The 23,187-nt window shown below is 44.1% G+C and overlaps 2 protein-coding genes across 4 annotated transcripts in view; one reads left to right on the top strand and one right to left on the bottom strand.

Annotated features, from left to right (window-relative positions):
- LOC144732624 (arf-GAP domain and FG repeat-containing protein 1-like) overlaps positions 1-6,239 on the bottom strand; it is a 39,627-nt gene extending 33,388 nt beyond the window's left edge. Inside the window, exons 1-2 of one of the 2 annotated variants that reach the window (XM_078614120.1) lie at positions 5,733-6,239; positions 2,541-2,634 (exon numbers count right to left, since the gene is read on the bottom strand). In XM_078614120.1, coding sequence (XP_078470246.1) covers positions 2,541-2,634; positions 5,733-5,911 — 273 coding nt within the window. In that variant the 5' untranslated portion in view covers positions 5,912-6,239. Of the gene's footprint in view, positions 1-2,540; positions 2,635-5,732 lie in introns of those variants that run through there. The other variant, XM_078614121.1, reaches the window with a different exon arrangement.
- A 273-nt stretch (positions 6,240-6,512) lies between these two features.
- On the top strand, positions 6,513-23,187 carry GPR161 (G protein-coupled receptor 161). Of its 2 annotated transcripts, none has more exons than XM_078614119.1 (8): positions 6,513-6,952; positions 9,122-9,245; positions 10,211-10,515; positions 11,239-11,443; positions 11,844-12,423; positions 14,968-15,072; positions 15,501-15,605; positions 18,529-23,187. In XM_078614119.1, the coding sequence occupies exons 2-8, from the start codon at positions 9,183-9,185 to the stop codon at positions 19,038-19,040; spliced, it is 1,875 nt and encodes a 624-aa protein (XP_078470245.1). In that variant the 5' UTR covers positions 6,513-6,952; positions 9,122-9,182; the 3' UTR covers positions 19,041-23,187. The 2 variants fall into 2 exon arrangements, with proteins under 2 accessions (XP_078470245.1, XP_078470244.1); XM_078614118.1 differs by having other exon boundaries at positions 18,526-23,187.

The following is a 23,187-nucleotide window of genomic DNA, read 5'->3' as shown; positions in this document are numbered from 1 at the left end:
ACTGATTACAATTCTCAATACAATGATTAACATTTTTTTAAGTATCACAGTTAAACTTATCACACACATCATACCCATGTGTATTTTAATGGTAATATGAGCAAACTCTGAACCGGTGTTTTGACATTCAGCGTCTCATCAGTTAAGAGCAAGGGCTTGCCTCGGACACAGTTTTTTAGAGGCACATCCACACCTGAGCGATCAGTTGCGCAACTTAATTAAAGATGTCCACATGTAAACAGGCCATTAAGTTGCACAATGTCGACAGTGATTTAAATTTGCAACAGATCACTCAGGTGTGGACCTGCCTTGAGAAATGTGTCCGAGTACAACGCAAAACTTATGAGTGCAAATGCCCAGCTGCCCAAGAATTTTCCTGTCATTCAAGTTGTATCGAACGAGGACCAATTTTTTTTTACAGAAAAGGTAAATTTCTAAGAAACATCTGGCAGTTAACCAGCATTGTATCAAGCAAGCCTGACTACCAATGAGACAATGAAGCTCAAAACCAGTCCAGAGTTTTGAACCAGAAGACCATGTAGCCAATGGGATGTATAAAAAAAATAAACTTTTCTGTGAGGAAAAAATAGAAGTTATTTATTTTGCTATTAACATTCTCCAGAATTACACTGAATAAATATTTTGTATATTATGGACAAGAGGCCACTGATGTCCGCCTCTGTAAGCAACTCATTGCCGAACACAATGCGTTGCATTGCTCTGCGAGAATGGATACTTAATGACATCACCCCATTAGCATAACCGTGGTAAACTTGGTTGGGTGGCGGGGGGTTGGGCAAAAATTACAAGCACGTTTTGAAATGTCCCAATGTTTTATACTGGGTTCTGAAATTACATAAATGATATTGTACTCAGAAAGGGTTAAAGACAATTTGTGCATGTTCCATTATGCTGGCTCCATGAACCAGTTGTCATGGATTTACGAGCTCCACTTACAAAGCTTAGCTGAGCAAAGAGACTACTCTAGCGACACGCAAGCACTGAGTGTAAATGTCCAGCCGCCCATAGCTTTTAAACGAGCAGAGCTTGCAAGGCTGCTTTGTCAAACTCCAATTGTGACCGTTCCAAGTGAATTGATTGATACAATTAGAAACCAGGCCGATGTCAGAGGAAGTGGGAGTAATGAATCAATGCAGCTTACACCGTGCACAAAATTGTTACAACAATCTTGTTTGGATCGCTGATAAACACAGACGTGGGATGCTATGCCCGCGGCTGCAAAGCGTCGTTTCGGAGAACTTGCATCTCAATGTCCTCATTATAAAGCAATGTTCTGATGAATAACAATCAATAGTAGTCAGTGTTCGTTGAAAGACAAACTTTCAGGCTTCACATGTTATTGGTGGAAAATGATTTGCTCAGACATTGACATGAAGAGCTTCTGCCTTCAGCACACATTACTGCAATAACAAATCTGCAGAAGCCCCCTGAAGACTTCCTACTGTTGGCCAAAAACAACAGGGCTTCGCACACATCAATGCGTCGTTATGTTTCACACTGTGACAGCACATGTTTGTGATGTAAACACACAAGACATCCACCGCGTGTCTTGATCATTTGTTCTGGATAAGAATGCATAACTGCTGCGGCTAATTCTTACCCACAAAACTGTGCTTGAAGATTCAAGTTTCCAACAGTGATGGGGGGGAAAAGCAATTAAATGTGAAACTGTGGACAGTCCTTTGATAGCAATGCTGGCAGCAAGTTACGGAGGTCAGAATTCACAACAGTGATCGCACAGTAAAGCTTAAGATCGTGTCCTCCAAACAATGGAAAATTCTGAGTGGCATCTATAGCCTCCACCCAGTCTGCTTTCTTACCCACACTGTGACCTTTGATGAAATCGGCTTTGTCCTCCAACATAAACATTTTGAAATTATTATTTAACTTTGAATTTTTCCATTTTAATCCAACTAGCGATATTGGCATCAAAGTATCCATTCGGAACGCGTCACAGAGCACTGTACCAACAACTGTTAAGATAACGGCCCGTGAATGAGAAGCAACAGAACCACTTGTAAGATCACCTCAAATCGCCCTTTTTATCCACATACACCGGTACAAATAAATGTTCATCGCATGGCAGTCAGAAACTTTTTTCATTTTCAGAGCTACAATGTAACCAAATTAAGTGAAAAAAGCTATTGCAGGGCTGCACATTTGCCTACTCCTGGTTACAAGGATGAGACCATTAACTCAATAGACTTGAGAATCGTCAATTAATCATTGGTGAATGAAACCCTGATTCAAACCATGGCCCCCCCTCAGTGTTGCCAGCTCAATGCTCTGACCCCTAAGACACCAATCCACCTTCTAGTCCAGACATTTCAAATATAAGGGTGTTCAACCACTTTCCATGTCGAGTAAAAAAATGATGTGCTGATGCAAGAAAGAACACACATACCAGTTAGTCTCACTCGTGACATTAGCTTGTCATCTCTCACCTGGGTTTATACAAAGCAATGACTTTTAATAGATTAGAACTGCGGTTGCAGTATGCCAAAGCATGCATCCCTTACCTCATTACCATTTTTTTGTAAAAATTCCACTTCCTGGTCAGTGAAGGTGGTCATGGAGATGGATTTAATCCTGTGCGGAGGGTTCAGACCCCGTCTGAAATAATAAACACGATCAACGAACCGACATTAGTGCAGTAAACATTTCCACGTCGCCAATACTCAATTGTCCATTACGTAATTGTCTGGACTGCGCCATTCATGTAACTTGAGCTTGCTGATTGTTGAAATATACTTGCCTCTCACGAGTGTGATAACAAAGCAAGTTGCTCGCAATAATGCAAGTCAGTGACACCTTGTCATGCTTAGGGATATACAAAAATAATAAAATTATGCTTTTTAATTGACAATTTGTAAAGGTGGAATATCCACGCTTCAGAGTGAGAGCGTTAGACTGGCACCAAGGCAAGCAATGAATGTGCAACAAGATTTACTTTAGTAGAAAGTAAAAATTTCTGCAACGAATTTCTAAGCAAACACACCCTGGGACTTTTCCCACATGTAACTTTTACCGTACCTGCCAGTGGCTTGAGACGTAAGGATGTGGTCAATTTGGTTTCACTTCACGTTGTAAAACAACTGTACAGTTTCCGTGATACAATTCCATTATCGCACGCAACAATCCCAGACGCAGTAATTTTTTGTTGCTTAATGAAAAAAAATCCTTTCTTTGGGCCTGGGTATGGTTATGTCGCATAGAATGGCTATGACAGGACAATGGTAACAAATGCACCGCAATCGTAAACATTCAATTCCATTACCTCTCAGTATCATAAGCGGGTACAACATCATCTTCAACCGAGCATCCTTCCCATGAGAAATGATTGTGCATACTGTACGCACAACCATGCTCAAGGGCACAAAGAGGAGGATACCACCAAGGCAAGCAGCTATGACACTGCATAAGGTGGCCATGGGGACACAGCACTACGTATATTTAGAACCAGTAATACAACATTAATGGTTACCAAAGTCCCTGGGATTGCACCACCGTTCCATGTCAATATCTCCCCGTCTCTGAATGGTTCTTAAAAATGCTGTCTCAAAAGACGGAAAAGCAGCTTCCTCTACTTATGAATGCGTTGTGCTGCGTGTCCTGTTTAATATATATTTATTAAACATTGCTTATTTTTCGAGTTATATCCCTTTTGTTGTATGGGCGTCATGCCATGAAGATATTTCCATTCAGAAACTATTGCACCACACTGTGTCAGAGAACGGCACGAGAGTGACATCATAGAGCTGCTTCTGAAGTCACACTACAGCAAAGGCCTGTTCATCCACATTCGGCGCTCACATTTCATTTGCCATACAAAGCCTGTTCAGCGCATGCCATTCAAACCGAATATTTAATTATCTGCGTCAGTATGAATTGAATTATGATTTGTTTTTTGTTTAAGCCTGCAATCGGGCGTTAGTGGTGATCGGGGTTCCGAACTAGCTGGGTTTTTAGAACCACCCCCCCTCTCCCATCACGAGTGACTGCGATCTGGATTCAAAGCGGAGGATGTTCGGACATTGCCAGCTCAGCGTTCTGACCCACCCACCCACCCGGCGGCCACCCCTGAAGAGCCAGCGTGTTCCGTTTAAAAAAGGACCGCATTTCCTGCCTCAGCGTGAGCTCGTGTCGTGCCCTGAGCTTGGTAATCTTGGGGGGGGGGGTGTTCTCGCCTCCCTCCCCTCCTACAAATGCTTCATTCTAAAGAATGCCGCACAAATTCTGGAACTGCTTTAGCCTCAGTGGCCATTACGAAAGGGGGGGGGGGCATAAAAACAGAAAGCCAGTCACCCCCCCATGGCCCAAGCCACTCGACCGTGCACAGTGCAGCAGCAGCATCATCAAGCCCATTAATAAATGGGCCTTTTGTGCCCCTATTGACAAATGTTCGGTTGTCCAGCCCTTGAGTAACGTAACATGTAACATTTTATAAGGGCTGGGTCGCAAACGCTGGGTGCGTTGTCCGTGTGCATATTTTCCAAAAGTGCGCGCACACACACACACAACACACGCGAACTTAAATGCAAACTGTTCCTCTCGCAAGCAAATGAACGCAGTCCTTGTGGAATTGGAACACTCTGATGACCGCATGCACTGTACTGCGATCAACGCAAGACCACAACAGAGTTCCATCATCATCATCATCGTCCATGCTCAATCCACTGTTGGATGATGCCGTCCAAGAGCCGTCGTTACACTCCTTCACAATTCTGCGATGCTGTTAATCCACAGAGCACCTACACATGAGCTATTTGCAATGCTCCATGTTTCCAGCGGAAGTCCACTTGGGACGCATTCCATTCCTTTTGGCTGCCACTGCCGTCAATATTCTTGACCATGGGTAGCGAGCCGTGAGGTGTCAGACCCAAGCCCGTTTTTACCATTCTTCCTACGTTCCAATGGTGTCATTAAACCTCTCTCATTCACCATCATTAATGCGAAATTCAACACCACAAAAATAATGTTCACACATCACCAAACACTTATTTCCCATCGCCATCATCAACCATCACCATCAACCACTCAATCACCAACACAACCACGACTAACCCAACCACAACCATCGCCAACACCGCTTAACACTCAAAGATCCCCCCGTATAGCCAACACGGACTGTTGGGACAAGGCATGTTAGTGAGCACCTATTAATGCCACGAGAATATGGTGGCCAGAAATCACGCCCGACCACCTTTGTCTCCCTATTTACACCGAACCCGCTACTCACTGAGGGTTATGTCGCCCTAAAGGAGTCGCATGACAAGTTTCTGACAACACTCGCCACTGATGTTGGCCAGGAATAGAACTCATGTCACCGGATTCGTAGCGTAGTGCGCGAACCACAACACTACCGCTCCCCACTTACCACCACCACAATCAAAGTCATCACCATCAGCTGAACCATTTACCACCGCATCACCACAAACACAATCACCGCAACCACCCACTCCACTACCGACACTTAGCACCACAACCACATCCAACACCATCACCACTATGTACATCATCACCATCATCATCTTCAGCACCACCACCACCAATATTACCAACACCACCAAAGCCATCACCACCAAAACCACCGTCACCGAAATTACCACAACCAAAACTACTATCTTCAACTATCACCACACAACCCTCACCACCAACATCATCATCATTACCACCACCACCACAACCACCAACCAACCACAAGTACTCACAAAATGCCGCTGCAGGTCGTGCACACGAAGCTGCCGATGGTCGTGTTGACGTAGGTGGGCCCACGTTGATCGCACTCGAAGCATCGCCGGTTGTGTGTCAGGCTCGAGATCTCTCTCAGCACCTTGAGCTGCTTGTCCTCCTCCCCTCTCCTCCTCGCTGCCGCCGCTGCCGCCGCCATCGTGAGTGACTCTGCTGCTCGGCTTTGCCGCCGCCACAGCCACAGCCGCCGCCACCGGGGGGAGGGCCCTGGGCAACCGCCTCTTTACATCTCCTAGCGCGAACGCGCATCGCGACCAATGCGCGAGCGGTATAGGGCGTCACGTGGGGCGGCGTTCGCCAATCACAACGCGAGTTTGGCTCATGTGGACTTGCGAATATAAATGTGCCCGAACACCGCCCACCAGCCCAACCCTCCGCCCTCCAGACGTTGTCGGCGTCATCCCACGAGAATAATATTTGACGATTAACATAATTTATGTGACATCTTCGGTTACGCCCACCGAACACCCTGGTTGAGGGGGGGCGTGGCTTCACCCGACGTCATGAACGCGCACGTTATAATTAACATAATTTATGTGACACCTTTGGTTACGCCCACCGAACACCCTTGGGGGGGGGCGTGGCTTCGTTTTCCATCATGAACGCGCACGTTATAATTAACATAATTTATGCCGTTTATGAAGGCACGCCCACAGTTATGTTAATACTACACATTAACATAAACGGCCGTAGAGGCCAATACAAAATTAGGGATAATTTATGCGACGACAAACGTGGTCACGTGACCCTCCCCGGCGTCCGCGCGGGACCGTTTGATCGCCGTTGGTGGTCCCCGCGCTCGGCCCGAAGAGTTGGAGACGATTTGTCGCAAACTAAAACTGCGGGAAAAAAAATGAAATTACACAAACGCACACCGCCACATTTTTTTTCACGGAAGAAGAAGGAGAAAAAAAACCCTCCACACACACCTAAAGAATTTTAAAGTATAGGGGGACGAAAAAATAATAATGAATGCCACCGGGGTGGCCACCCACGTAGCGGCGCTGAGGGTAACGACGCCATTTCCCATTGTCCCGTCCGCGGAGTCCGCGCTCCGTGCAGTTTTGTTCCCTCCTTCACCTCCCTCCCATCCTTTTAAAACTTATCAATCGATCAACTACCAACCTCCACGTATGACCCGATCGACTCCTCTCTGTATCGACGAGGGGCCGGGAGCTGGGTAAGGAATTTGATCCGCTGCCTTTGCCCGCGAGGGTCGGTTTTTAAGTTGCGGTGATGTCGGCGGCTGCGGCGTTGTTGTTGTCTTGGTTGTTGTTGTCGAGGTTAGAGTCGTGTGTGGGGGGGCATCTCTAAACAATAAAAGCGGTGCCACACTTTGTATGCCGCTACCCTTGAACATTTAAACTTTTCGGTAAGAGTTTGCAAGCGGTGGCATTCGTTTGCGGTTTATTGTGGGGTTTTGATTGGGGCTTATCAAGACTTTGTGGAGTGTGTGGCTAAGGTTTATTATGCCGGTTCTTCCACGTATTGTTCATACTTAATTTGTGGATGCACATTCTCTGACTTAGATATTTGCTTCTGGTGTTGCTACGTTTTATTCTGTGTCCCACGTGTTGATTGCCAATGCAGGTCTCCCGGACTTGGTAATGATTTTGTTTGTTAATGTATATATTTGTTGTAAATCTTTACACAGTTGACCGTATTTTCGTGATTAATAAGTGGTTGTGCGTCTTATTATCCGTTGCGAATACAATCGTATATTGACAACATCCAAATTGACGGACTTCCAGGTTCATGCCAGACCAAGATATTTGTCACTTTGTCGTTACCACCGAAAGTGTCGAAAATTTCGCGGTTCCAATTTATTGACGTGGTCAAAAATAGTGAATGATGTGATCTAACCATTTGGAATGTGTGGTGTTATCGAGTTAATTAACACTTGTGAGCCACTTAAATACATCGATTCTACAGTTTTGGTATGTTAACCCTAATTTCTGCTCTGGCCCATTGGCTAGCCGCTAGCCCAACATTTTTGTAATAATCGATTCACATCCGAATGTAAATCGGTCCTTATTTGCTTAAATTTCGTCAATTGCGGTAAAGTTTTTTGTTAACTAACTTATCAAATTGTAAATGCTTAGAACTGTTTATTCACAATTTGTTATTGTAATGGAATTAGCCATTGGCCTCTGCTTACAAGTCCACAATCACTTCATGTAAATGTGATTTATTACAGTATTTTATTTTGGATAGTGTCCATTAGTTGTCTGCTGTTTGCTGTCAGAGGAACGCGTCACACAAATGTTGTGCAAAAACGGCCTGAGGCTAATGAAGATTATGCAAATTTGAGATGCCAGCTATGTGAATTAAAGCAATTTGTCTCAAAGATGCATTAATAATTGAATTGATCACCAAACACACTCTGGCTTGGAGGCTGCAGTGTAGTTGCACCACCTGCACACTCGATAAACATGCCCCTGTCTTAGTAAGTGTGTCACCAACCCCAACAAAATTTCAATGAATTGTCATTCTGGGGTCTCGTTTCAATTAAAGAATCAATAATTTCATTAACACATTTTTTTTCTTGTTTGTATTTCTTTTTTTTCTATCAGGTTTGCACACTATCGTGAAACCAAAATCGAACATGAATGTTTAATTTCTATTTGCATATATTCTGAATAATTAATTTTCACATGCTCGGCTGATTGAATGTAATCCATTTTAATCTATTATTAAACTCAATGAATGATCGGAGAGGTTGACAAAGTATACTTTAAGCTCATGATGGCTTTTTATCACTTAAAGTTCTCATTCATATTTCTAAGCCTTAAATGTATGCTGTTGTGATACTCAAGATTAATACAATCGTTTTGTGCAGTCCTTAGTCTTGAAATACAAAAATGTATTCGTTACACTCATTATTGACTTGTTTTCCCAAAAAAAGCTTTCACGAGTTTTAAGATTGTTGACATCACCACAATGCGGTACCAATTTTATCATCCCAGAGGGATGATGGGCTGAGTCAACCTCCAACCAAGATTTTAACTGGCAACCTACGCCCCTGAGCCACGTGACTTTCCAGTGGTCACACATTGATATTATCTCCCAGCGAACTACTCATTCACTCCGCAAAGCCTTGCTAGGTCGCATTGTAACCAGACTGTTGTCTGGGAAGAAAGGCAGGCAGTCATAGGCAAAGGACATGAACCAGACCGATGTCTGGTGCTGTCCCAGTTCCCACTACATTGGATGAGCAATTTGAACAGCTGCCTGCACGGTAAGCGTTTAGGAGTTTGACGACCGGCTAACTTTGGAACAGCAGTTGTCGCCTTGCCCCCACTTTGCTGCTCTGTGAAAAGGGTCGATTGTGTTTGTTTTTGGCGCACAGTGGAGAAGACGAGGTAGGGTTGAGCTGTGAGCTGTCATAGGGCTCGGCCGGCCAAAGCAGCATGAACAGCAGCAGCGATGGCAACACCAGCGTGGCCGGGAACATCACTCTGGATGTGGAGGAGGTAAGCACTTGGATTTTGTTTGGTCCTCTCTTAACATTGCTGTGTTTGCTAATCCTGATATTTCCTATTTCCCCTCTGCTGCCCTTATGGTCTTGAAATCACTTCCCTTGGCCGTCAGTGGTGTCTGCTCCATGTCGCTAATAAAATCCAGTTTATAGACCTTCCTTTTGCCTATGACCGATTGCGTTTTCTCTCCATATAAAATAAATACTCCCCATTGTTTATATACTGGGACTTGAGATGTGGTGGCATTTAGACACTGTAAATCGAGATTTTATTGTACTTGTTATTGTACTAGACTATGATTCATATTTAGTTGGTAAGCTGTGGCCTTTCCTAACACTGATAACTTATCACGAAATTGTTTGACCATTTTATTTTTGTTCCTGTCCTTATCATTTTAACATATTATTTAAGAAAAAAATCCCTTAGAAGAATAATTTATTTTAGTTTAAGTAGGTGAGGACTCAAGGGACCAGGATAGTATAATTTGCAAGTTTGCAAAAGTTGATTTAAAAACTATATATAGTAGGAGTGTGACAAGGCATCAGTACAATAGAACATGGATTTATATAGCATCTAAACTTAATTTCAAAGCGCTACACAGAAAGATGATCATGTTACATGCATCGAACCACATGTGCATGAATCGTATGTATTTTATGTAATTGGTTCACATTTCCCCTCTAGCCACTAGAGGCCACTACATTCACTTTGTGTACAGAAGGTGTCCACTTGAAGATGAAGTAATGAAATCAGATTGTGCAGGTGATAGATGGATTATTTTTTTGCAGGATCATGAGAAGTGGCAGTGACTTGAGGAACCCTTACTCCAGCAGTCGATTAACCATAGCTGATGATGATAGTGAGAAGCACTGTCTAGGCCATAACAATATGCCATTAATAGTAGAGGTGGGCATAGAGACTAGAGCCCACTGACAATGATGATTCTGGGCACCCTGCAGGGCTGGCTGGTGGTGCTGGAGACGTCCTCTCTGGCGGCACTCGCCACGCTGGTGTGCGTGGGAAACCTGCTGGTCACCGTCACACTCTACCGCAAACCGTACCTTATGACACCAAGCAACCGGCTCGTTATGAGCCTCGCCGCCTCCAACCTGCTGCTATCGCTGCTGGTGCTGCCAATGGCGGCGGTGTGCGCTGCGCGCCGCGCCTGGGTCTTCGGCGTAGTGTGGTGCCACCTGACGGCACTGCTGCACATGCTTGTCAGCTCGGCCAGTGCACTCACGCTCGGAGCTATCGCCCTCGACAGGTGCGCCGCCACCCCCCCCCCCACCCCGCCTAGTTATTAATTTACCCTGGTTTTTTTTTATTGTGATCGTGCTACGGCTGTCTGGAAGGCTCTTCCTCGTGATATTAGGAAGCCACTCAAGCTATGCACCTTTAAATCTAGATTGAAAACATATTTCTTTAGAACTGCTTTTTGTGTTTAGTTTCTTGTCCTTTCCCCACACCTCCGACTAGCACGGTTGGTTACATATAATGCGAAAGAAGTTGAACATACATACAAAGAATCCATTTGGGTATCTCACAGAGCCGTTTGCGTTAAAGTATGTGATACACATGGAAGCGGATATCACAGAGCTACTTACTGAAATTCCTTCGAGTGACCTCCGGTCCCGACAGCAGAGCGTAGCACTTTCTCACCTACCCTGTCACTGAGAGTAATGTTAGTTGCATGACAGCCAAAGCAGTCAATAATCTATTTTAATTCTCAGAGCTGGAATTTATCCAGAATGCTCATCACCAATGGCTTAGAAATACTAATGATAATAACCACCCCACGCTCATGAGCACGGAGATAACCTAGACATTGAACTAAACTATGCAGTGCACTGCTTGTACAAATCACAGCAATATACAAAACATTGACAAGTGTTGAAACTGGTGTGGACTAAATCAGCTGGGAAAAGCGATCGAGCTTGCTTTGGCCTGAACCGTGCGTGGCTGTGCGTATGTGTGGGGGCGCGTACAGGTACTATGCAGTGCTGTACCCGATGCTCTACCCAATGAAGATAACGGGGAACCGCGTGGCGTTTCTCATCGCGTACATGTGGCTGCACGCACTGGTCGGCTCGGCACCTCCGCTCTTCGGCTGGCCGGGATTCGAGTTCTCCGTCCACAAGCGCATGTGCACTCCGGCATGGTACCGGGGTCTTGGTTACGCCATCTTCTGGCAGGTCAGAAAAATAACATGCTGTAGATTCAAAAGTCAGAGGTCAAAAGTAGTTTTTCTACTCAAATTAGCATTGAGGCATTGCTCATCTCCTGTTTACAGTCCTGATGCAGTGGTGGAAATTCCTCATTCCTATAGCTGGAACGAGTATATCTTTATGACAGCCAGTGTTGACAAGTTTATGGCTGCAGCGGTCACATGAGCATGGTACATACACCACATACAAGTTCTAAACAGTTTTGTACTTGCTTATTGTCTATATGGCTGATGTAATTTCATACATACTACATAAAAAAAATATTGACACACAAGTAGTGAAAGTTGATCGATCTCAAAGTCGACGACCTGTGGTGGTAGTTTGGCCGACCGAGTCAGTAAAAATATCCAAACCTGTTTTCCGGCAGCTGTGGTGCATGGTGCCACCCTTTGCCACCATGCTCATCTGCTACGGCATCATCTTCCGCGTCGCCCGGCGCAAAGCCCGCAGGGTCAGCTGTGGGGTAATCGCAGTAGAGACGGAGCAGCTTTCTCCGGACACGAACCAAGATTCGAACCTTGAAGCGGTGGAGGCGGTGCAGAATGGCACCGTCGTGGCCGCCACCGCGATCAATAAACGGAGACGCAACACGACGGTCAGCCTGCCTTACTCGGGGAACCCCTGCAAGGCGCTGACGACGATTGTGATGGTGGTGGGCTCCTACGCTCTGACCTGGCTGCCCTACCTGGTGGTGGTGATGATGGAGGCGGCAGGCGGCTCGGGCGCTGTGTCCGCCCGGGCGGAAGCGTTGGCGATGTGGCTGGCGCTGAGTAGCGCGCTGTGCCACCCGCTTATCTATGGGCTGTGGAATAAGACGGTGCGCAAGGAGCTGATCGCCATGATCTGCTGCGGCTGCTACTGCTGCGGTGGGGAGCGCTACCGCAGGGACTCGTTCTTTCAGCGTCGGAGAACCTCGCGCCTCTTCAGCATTTCCAACCGCATCACAGGTACGCATGCGTGACGATGGGTCAATGCAAGATGTCACCCCGGGCCAAAGCTAGCTACGACACCGCGCCTCGCCAACGCAATCTAGCCTCCGCCAGAGCACGCAGTTACTGCACGGTAGACCACGCAGCAACCTCCATGATCTACCCTCGCAATCTCCCACCATTTGCTCTTTGGTCAACAGACTCATGGAGACTGCTCCAATGCCTGTCTCGGTAATGGGCTCTCCCCTACCCTGCAAACATAAACTTATTTCCCTAGAACTGCTTTTTGTGTTTATTTTATTGTCCTTCCCCACGCAAATGTTATGCTGATCTATTTTAGTTAATGTGGAGGTGTGTGCGACGATGCATTAATTTATTCTCTATGAAAACTTGCACTTGTGATACACGTAGAATTATATACGTTTGAATTTATTCATGACGATTTATACAAATTATTGGCAAATTATACGCAATTTTTACAAATTAGGGTTGTGGCTAGACATTTAAAAATGCATTGATATCTCGATTAAAATCAGTTATTCTTGTGCTTGTAATAAATACATCAAATCGTGCACATTTGATAATTAATAGATTGACTTATGCACATTATAGATAAGTATTATACCATTGTTACAGTTAAGCTGATGGAACAAACACAACTGTGCAAATGAAACAAAACAATTGGGAAACCATACAAACAGAATGGTAAAAACTGAAACAAAAATAATTGAAACATAAAACAAATTGTCTAATCACAGGTAAGGTTCTGGTTTCTGCCATCATCAAATTGGTGACTGTCAATCTAAGACATGATTAAAATGCCAATAGTGTATCAGGTTCGCTGTGTGGGGATAGATTCAAAATTGGTTAATAAGCCCAGCCCTCCACTCTGTACAAACAATACCACTTGCGTATTGAAGCCAATTTTTTATCAGGAGTGGACTGTTGATCCTTCTGCCACTGTCGTCAGATTTGGTCTGAATAGGTTGTAAATAGTAGCATTTGCAAATATATTTCTTAAAAAATTTCAAGGAAACTATGCATCAAACCTCACTCATGCTGTAAGTAAACACTTTATATAACTTACGATAATTTTAAGCTTTATACAACATACGATAATGTAAATAAGTTAGTAAATGTTAAACGTTCATGAGCATACCACTTTTGTTTTATAATTGACTTCAAGTAGGCAAGTTGTACTAAATGGAGTTTATATTACGTGTCTGTAGTCATAAAAAAATTGTTTTATTGAATACCTGTTTTTAATTTAAAAACGTAGCTAAAAGTGGAATGATGCACTCTTAAACAAAGAAGCATGGAGCGTTGTGTGGAATTACTGCCCATAGCGGCAGGAGGAGAGAATGGACTTATAAACAAGCACGGTAGAAAGAAAATTTAGTAAAATTAGGAAGTGTAATGCAATGCAACACAGAGAGTCGGTTAGCACACAGTTAACGCATAGCCTGGTTGATTACGTTCTTCCAAAGATTGCCAAATTAGAAGTTAAGTGTGAAACAAACAAGCACGGCAAACCCTCCCCGTAGAGGTGGTTCAAACTAGATTAGAAGCTTTCGTGACTGCTGGAATTACTCTTTGGTTCTTTCGGTAAATTCACGTAGAAATAAATTTAATTAAATAATAACCCAACCACGGCAGCAGCAGTGGAGACACGGGATACAGCTTTTCACAGGACTCTGGTGGGTCATCTCGCTGCACACTTGTGTGCATAAAGACAAATGTTCCCCGTATAGCCATACAGGCTTTTGGGAAAAATTCGTCATAGTGAGCACCTGTAAAGGCCGAAATTGTGCACGAGGATGTGGTGTGGCTAGCACCAAGCCCCTATGCCTTTTTCCCCCCAACAGCAGTGTTTTCACACTGCACCAGATACTAATGTATGGCTAAGGCAGTAATTCCACACAACGCTCCGTGATTGTTAGTTTAGAAGTCAGTGTCCAGCTCGTCCTTCCCCTATGGGCAGGAATTCCACACAACTCCCCCTCTGCCCCACGCCCCTCTCTCTCTATTGAAGACCTCGACACAGACGTTGTCTTTCTGTGTGCCTATGTGTGTGTCTCTCTCTGTTTTTCTCTGTGTGAGTCTCTCTCTGCTTGTGTGTCTGTCTGTGTGTCGCCGTGTCTATGTTTTATCTCTCTCTCATATGTAGCAATCTTTGGACGAACGTAATCAACCAGGTGGGGTGTTGACTGTTTTGTTGGCCGACTCTCTGTGTTGTATTGCATTATATTTCCAAGTTTACTATGTTTTTTCATTCATTTGTACCTGATGATGGTTGCATGTGTTGCAATCGAAACGTCGTATTCTATTATTATTTAATTGAATTGATTTCTAAGTGACTTTACCGAAAGAACCAAAGAGTAATTCCTGCAGTCACTAAAGCTTTGAATCTAGTTTGATGCACTCATATTTTAAAATGATAAACAGCAATCAATGCAGCACTTTAGTAATCCCTTCTCTGCCAGGTGCGATTGTACTAAAGTGGGTCTCGTTTCTAATGTAAGCTAATATCCACACGTTCTTGTTTCTCTCCCCGACACCCAGACCTTGGCCTGTCGCCACACCTCACGTCTCTACTGGCAGGCGGGCGGCTTCCCAACCACGGCAGCAGCAGTGGAGACACGGGCTACAGCTTTTCACAGGACTCTGGTGGGTTATCTCGCTACGCACTTGTGTGCATAAAGACAAATGTTCCCCGTATAGCCATACAGGCTTTTGGGGAAAATTCGGATAGCGTGCACCTGTGAAGGCCGGAATTGCGCACGAGGACGTGGTGTGGCTAGACCCAAGCCCCTATGCCTTTTTCCCCCCAATAGCGATGTTTTCACACTGCACCAGATACTATTGTATGGCTGAGTCGACCTCGGGAGGCTCAGGACCAGTTCAGATATCCTTCACTGATGGATTGCCGTCTTAATAGCGCAGTGCGCTCACTACTGCACAACCACTCCCCCCGCTAGTATATATACACACATACCCAATGTGCATGGGCTTTCACGACCAATGTTATGGTCATACTTAGCATATAGAATCTGTTGATGTGTGTTTGTTTTGTCTTGTGTGTGCGGGGGAGGCAGGCACGGACGTGATGCTGCTGGAGGAGTCCGAGAGTTTACAGAGCGGCCGCTTCTACGGTCGGCGCCACAGCTCCGTGCCAATGGATGAGCTCCCGCTGATCTCCAGTGAGTCCCAGCGCCGAACTTGCGTTCAAACGGGGTAGACAAATCATGCAAATGCGTGGATGTTGTCATGCTTTTGTGCTTGGAAGTAGTTAATTACACTGGTCAACACACTTTTTCTGGCATAAGGTATTCCAACGGTTTTACGGTAATTTTGGGGTGCTGATTCCAAATCTGGCATCAGTTTCTGTCTATCACATCAGGTTATTGAGATATAAAATATTGCATTTTCAATAAAAACTGCAGAAGAAAAATATTAAATAAATGTGGATATCTACGTAAAATGATATTATAAACACACTATCCTAAAAATACAGCACCATATTTTAACACTAAAGCAGTCACTGACTCGCAACAACTTGCAATCATAAGTGACAGAGTTAATTTCTGGTGAAATCAATGAAAATGGGGTATGCCGATAGCATAAAAATGAGATGTGATAGAGCAAATCTGAGATCAGATTTGGAATCGGCACCCTGAAATTAGTCTAAAACAGCTGCAAAAGTCCAGGCCAGAAATTTTTTTTTTTGTTGACCAGTGTTAGCGACAACAATGCTACCTTCCCATGAGACAATGTTACGCGGAGCATGACGTGTGATGTCACTTACTAGAGTTACGTGACATTACCTTGGTCGACGCGGCTCATCCTTTGCTGGTTTGGTCACCAGGTTTTGGACATAAACCCTTTGGATAATATAGACAGTTTTCTAAAGTGTTAAGTCCCCAACAGCAACATGACTTTTTTTTACTTAAGCTTTGTTCATATTGTTTATTCTTCTCCAGAGTTACCATGACCCCCGTTACAGGCAAATGGATGGAGGGATGGCCATTCAGTTCAAAGATCATGCTTTAACCCTATCAGCCTTACTTGGAAACGTAGAACATTATTAAGTTTTTAGAGTGAAACTTTATTTATGATAATGATAATAACAATCACATTAGCTAGTGTTACTTTAACATGTAGGCTTTCACGAGCAATATCGATAATATAGGTATTTTTGGTTAGATCGCGTAAATAAAATAACTACCGACTCTATTGTAGTATATAGTGAATCTACAGTAGCATCTACTGATTGTAGTAGTACCTACCGACTCTACAGTAGTAACTACTGATTCTACAGTAGTATCTACCTACTCTACAGTAGTATCTACTAACGCTACAGTAGTATCTACTGACTCTAGTAGTATCTACTGACTCTACAGTAGTAACTACTGATTCTACAGTAGTATCTACCAGAGGTGTGGACTCGAGTCATGTGACTTGGACTCGAGTCAGACTCGAATCATGAATTTGATGACTTGCGACTCGACTTGGACTTGCATAACAATGACTTTGTCCCACCTATGAGATGTGGACTCGAGTCATGTGACTTGGACTCGAGTCAGACTCGAGTCATGAATTTGATGACTTGCGACTCGACTTGGACTTGCATAACAATGACTTTGTCCCACCTCTGGTATCTACCGACTCTACAGTAGTATCTACCGACTCTACAGTAGTATCTACCGACTCTATAGTAGTATCTACTAACGCTACAGTAGTATCTACTGACTCTAGTAGTAACTACTGATTCTACAGTAGTATCTACCGACTCTACAGTAGTATCTACCGACTCTACAGTAGTATCTACCAACTCTACAGTAGTATCTACTAACGCTACAGTAGTATCTACTGACTCTAGTAGTATCTACTGACTCTACAGTAGTAACTACTGATTCTACAGTAGTATCTACCGACTCTACAGTAGTATCTACCGACTCTACAGTAGTATCTACCGACTCTATAGTAGTATCTACTAACGCTACAGTAGTATCTACTGACTCTAGTAGTAACTACTGATTCTACAGTAGTATCTACCGACTCTACAGTAGTATCTACCGACGCTACAGTAGTATCTACCGACTCTACAGTAGTATCTACCGACTCTACAGTAGTATCTACCGACTCTAGAGTAGTATCTACCGACTCTACAGTAGTATCTACCGACTCTATAGTAGTAGCTGCACACATTGGGGTGGGGAGGGGGGAGAAGAGGACATCACACTGTTCAGGATTTACCTCAGTGTTGCACTTCTGTGTATTATTTTGCCTTTTTAACGCAAAGGAGAACTTCTCTCCCATCCCCGCTCCTGTGCGTTTCTAGGGGCAGCCGCGAGTCAGCGTTTCCGCGCAGATGCTTGCTTTGGCACCACGATCAGCGTAATAATATAAATAGTTTAAAGTCTGATTTAATTAGTTTACATTTGACGGAAGGGAAAAACAAATAGCGTTTTTTTCGTCCGGAGGCTTAGTGCGTTGTATCTGTGTACTTTGTTGAAACGTAAACCCAACAGTTTCTCAGTTAAAAACGTTGCAAGGCGTGCGCAGACAGACAGACAGAGACGGACAAAAAAATAATTTTATAGGTAAGATTGTAAATCTTTTAGGATGTTTGCAATTAGATCTATGTCATCTGTAAACCACAGATTGTTTATTATTTCTCCACATATCGATGTCAATGTTAGTAGTAGGTTTTTACCCTTTAAACTGGTACAAAAACTGACACCTTTATACAAGGCATCATGTTTGCAATAACCACAACACAAGCAGTCAAAATGCAAACAAAAAGAAACAACTCTGATAATGATATGCACTGTCCTTGAAGTTGATTGGTCCACACCCGAGACAGCTGTTTCTTTTTGTTTGCATTTTGACTGCTTGTGTTGTGGTTATTGCAAACATGATGCCTTGTATAAAGATGTCAGTTTTTGTACCAGTTTAAAGGGTAAAAACCTACTACTATATTTTGCCACTGGTAAAGGAGGTCTCATAGTGTAAATGATGTCAATGTTGTTTGGTAATTGTGGGGGTGATATGCTGCGCTTCTGGGAGACCGCTTATCACAAACGATGTCGCACCCTCGTGACCTTGCTTTGCCACCAGCAGCCCTGCGGGAGCAGTCCCGGCACGAGCCCGTGGAGGTGCGAGCCGAAGTCCACAGTACCCTAGACTCCTTCGCCTCCAGCCTGGCGCAGGCCATCGCCACCGATGCGAAGTTCAGCATTTTCGGCGACGCCTCCCGGCTCGACGGCGTCACCGACACCGGCGTAGCAACACTCGGCAGCCTCCTGTCAGATTTGTGTCCAAGCGCGAGTGGGCAGCGGGGAGACGACGACGACAGCAGCAGCAGCAGCAGCAATAGCAGCAGCGGGGGCGGCAGCGTTGGCGTCGGCGGCAGCATCGGCAGTGGAGCGGAGTGTCCGTTTCTACCGCGCTGTTCCACCCCGGCACTGCTCGTGCCCGAGTACCCGCACCTGCCAGGCAGCGTGATGGCAGTGGGGCCCGGCTCCGTGCACGGGTGCCGGCGCGGCAGTCGGACTTCGGTGGGGCAGAGGCCGCGTCTCGAAAGCATCGACGAGGGCATTGTGAACGACGGATGCAACGAGGAAGAGTTCTAGGGCTCGGTGGTTTATCGTCGTCGTTATTTGCTGACATGCGGAGGGCACCAGTAGGGAAACCTAGCTGCCAAATGGTGAGTAAAATTAAGGAGAGGTAAATATACTGAGGGAGTTGCTCATGAAGTCAAGGTTTCCATTCCATTGGCTAGAGAATAACGGGGGATTGGAACATGTCGCAGGAAGAGAATGGGTGTAAAGAAAATGTATTTGAACTGAAAGATGGGGCATTGTACAGCTTTTGAGAAGATGACAGAAGCAAGCAATGACCTGAAATGCCTTTACTGTTTAAAGTGACCTGGCACATACCCCACGACAACTGGCAGCCTATGCTTTGTTGCGCAAACTTTCCACATCAGATTATAGGGTCGGTTACAGCCCATCAGGAGGCTGGGCTGCCCAAGACTGGATTTGTTGAACTTTTAGGGGAACATTTTACTTGAACACAAAAGTGCCCTTAAAGTTAACCTTGCAGCCTGCCGACATTTAATAGCAATCTACCATGGCTTTGCTGTCAGCACTTAACGTCAGTCGGAACAGTCCGGAACGCTGCTCCGCGAATTCTTGTGGCATGCCACATCTACCTCGCCCTTAATTGTTCTCACGATGCCACGGTGGTGTGCGCGCGATATGTGTGAAAAGCGCTTAGGGTTACCAAATGTCCTCAAGGGATCAGTACTTAAATGTCATTTCCTTGTTTTAAGAGAAAGAATCTACAACGAGAACACACATTTGTCGGTGACGTCCAATGTGACGTCGATTCCCGTGACACGTGTGATGTCAGTAAAGTCTTGTTCCGAAGAATTTAGAATGAGAAATTAAGCCGTGGCTATATGCAAATCCATTACATCTGCAATCTGTATCGGGGTCGCCATCATTGTAACGTATCGTGTCATCAAAACAATACAGGACCCACTTCCGTGTACTTAAGCTGGACTCGTTTAGGAATTCCAGTGTAAAGTTCTAGGCGCTCCAATCAAACCTTGTGTACTTTGAGCCTTGGAAAGGTTTATGTTTAGAAACCATTCGTTTTTCTCAGTAGTAGGACACTCAACAGGAGTAAGTCATATTTCGGTAGATACTACAGTAGAATGCTTACGTTTTGAGTAAATTTTAAGTTATCGTGCCAATTTTTAATGCACCAGTATCGAGACAGCAGAGATAATGTGCTCTGATGTGTCTCCATATAAAACATGTTCATGCCAATTCAACACGACACTTAACTAAAAATACATTTCATGTAAACAGTGCGGATGTTTATGTAAACTGTTGATAGTTTTACTGAAATAGTTTTTGCACAACGAAATGTTGGTGTATAAACATTCTCAGAAAGAGTAGAAGTGTACGGGCAAGTTTTCTCTTTCATCCGTGTGATCTGACACGTTTTCTTAAAAGCGCAAAGGACGGTATGACGATAAAAGTATTGTTATAATCTTGGTTTCTGAAAACTGGGTTTGGTCAACGATTGATCTCCACATGTTTTCAGCAGTCTAGTTCACAACAAACCAGCAAAACATTATCTCGTGCCTGGTGCTAACGTCAGTGTTTATGGGCCGAACTCGCGGGATGTATTGAAAATATTTATGATAAAAAGTAGCACAGTTTCCGTTTTCACATTGAAAACATTCGTCAACTCCTGTGCACTGTTGTTGAGTCTATGTTTTGTTTAGACGGCAGTGCAAACATAGGTTGGGTGATTGAAACTATTGCAGGTACAGTACCGTTTAAGTAAAAAGTTCAGTCACGTGCTCTTTGTTAAGCAACCATTTCATGTATTTATTGTCTCCATATATAAGTGCAGTACATTACGGTGGTTGCTTATTTAGTTTTTTTTATATAATTCCATTGACAACAGTGTTGGCAGTGTCCGCAAACGTTTTGTAATATAACTGCATCAGTGAAAACTGTATTATAAGCATTTTAAAGATTGTTGTGTTTTAGAAGATCAAATTCCTTTTATTTTCAGTATTTTAAAATTCTTAAAATACCTTAAGATGCTCAAACAATTATAACGTTGCTCAGAATTATTTATGCTGGAGAAATCTAATGAGCAATGAGACTCTTTTTCACAGACGCACAGTGGGGGCGCGGGTCAGAAAGTTACAACAACAAACAAAATACACAAACAATCGGATGCCAACTAGAAAGCAGAATTGTTCGAGACCTATCTCTGGCTGACATTAAGTGTCATTTAGCAAGCCAACTTATGCCTTTTATTCCCTTCCCTGTGCCATTGCCCTTTGCCAATAAAATTTGCTTAGCCGCGTATACAGCTTGTTGCCTCTGCCAGTCAACCTTTATCCAAGGCGTGGTCACCACGAATTCTCCTATGCTGTGCTCGGCGTCTGGAACCACCTTTCTCTTCTCTGTCCCTTTTGGTATCACTCAACCCCATGTTCCAGACCTTCCTCTGCACACGATTAACTGCCTCGCTTTTCACGTCTTCTAAGCCTGTGCTGCAGCCTTCATCTCACCGTTGTTTCTTATCTCCCTTCCAATCCTTCTCTCACCTTTATCTCGAATGTGTCCTCTTGAGAGCCTTTGGAGAACTCCCTCTCGTTGTGGCCCTTCTGCCTGCAGCGGCATGAGCAAGAAATTGCAGGGCTAGAGCTTCACCGATGTTTTTTTTTACTTCTTTACATTCTTTGACCGGCTCACCCAGATCTTGGAAGCTAAGCTGGCCTGTATAATAGTCGAATGTGCGACTACTTTGTATTACAAGTATCATAGGATGCTAGGGTTGTGCTGCGTTGAGGGCAATGCAGCAAAATCCAATGTACAGTATTGTACATCCATGCTCCCACGTCTATGCACAATGTGGCCAAAAAAACTCTCATGACTCCCGTTGCATGGAGTGGCCCTCATCCAGAAGTGTATTGACAAAGGGCTGTGCGTGTACTCCTTTACGGAAACATGACTTTTTGCATTATGTAACTGTGTAAATTAACTGCAATGTGAAGGGGGTATTCCACGCCTCCCTTGTTGCTATCCTTCCCTGGCTGGTAGCAGAAGAGTGAAGCGTTGAAATGTTGAAGCCAGTTTATTGAGTGCCCAACATTGTCTGCTGCAACCTCCAAACAGTTTATTTTGAAGCCCGGCATCCGTGTGGGCTGAAGGTACTAAACGTGCATTGTGCTACCGGAAGTCGAGTAGCAACACGTTGCCAACGTAATTATGGAGAACATCGCATATCAGACTCACGAGGTATGGAGGTACAGGTGGATACATGAACATGTCTGATATGTGAATGCAATAGAAAATGTTGGTTCAGTACGAATAGGTAACCGGACAAAAATAAAGCGAAGACTGCTCTAAGCATGGGGAAATGCTTCGGCTGTGCTTCATACTTTAGCAAATATACGCGAGGTTTAAAGACACATCACTCCATGCGAATGGTCGGATTTGTGAACATCTGTGGAAAATGACAGTCGCAACCTTGCACAAATACCTGCACTGACTGGGTGATTAAGTGGTCGGCGTGGATATGTGACATACTGTAATTAGAAACCGGTGCAGTGTTTTAAACAATGTCATTGTTTCGACTCATCCTTGGTATTTGTGACACTGGCTGCTGTTGTGACACGAGTGTAGAAGGTCCAACAATGCCTCTAAACAAATGCGGTTTACTTTGGCGATTGATTATGCCATCGTTCACCATAGCATTGTGGTCTTAAAGAAATGTTATCAATTGCAGTACTGTGCTGTTGTACGGCATGCCATATGTTATCTTCAGACACCACTACTCTATAATCATGGGTGGCCTAAATATATAAATGTCCTGTTTATGTATTCCTTCCATTCACAGTCATTATATTCAAGCACCATATATATTTGAGTTGGTAATTTTCTTGTATGCACTTGAGGGAAAAGTGTAATTGGCAGCTACCGAGAGAGTATTTTGAAAACCCACTACCAGGAAAACGATGTTATCAAGGTTAAGATTTATATCAGTGTATCAGCAATAGCGTGTAGGATTTAAAAAATATATATTATTTTATCCATGGCTGCAGTTATATATTCCAGACTTGTTAACGTTATTTCAAAACCTCCCGGTGTACATACTTGTTGTCATGTAATGTTTTGTCCTGTATATTGTTTTGAGTTTTATAGCCTTTTTACTATGTTTTGCTTAATAAACGGACAAGAGTCA

This window comes from Lampetra planeri, chromosome 43, assembly GCF_965212315.1.
Source record: "Lampetra planeri chromosome 43, kcLamPlan1.2.h2, whole genome shotgun sequence".
NCBI classification, from domain to species: Eukaryota; Metazoa; Chordata; class Hyperoartia; order Petromyzontiformes; family Petromyzontidae; genus Lampetra; species Lampetra planeri.
The sequence above is the reverse complement of the archived record's forward strand: the minus strand, read 5'-3'. Positions and strand labels throughout refer to the sequence as shown.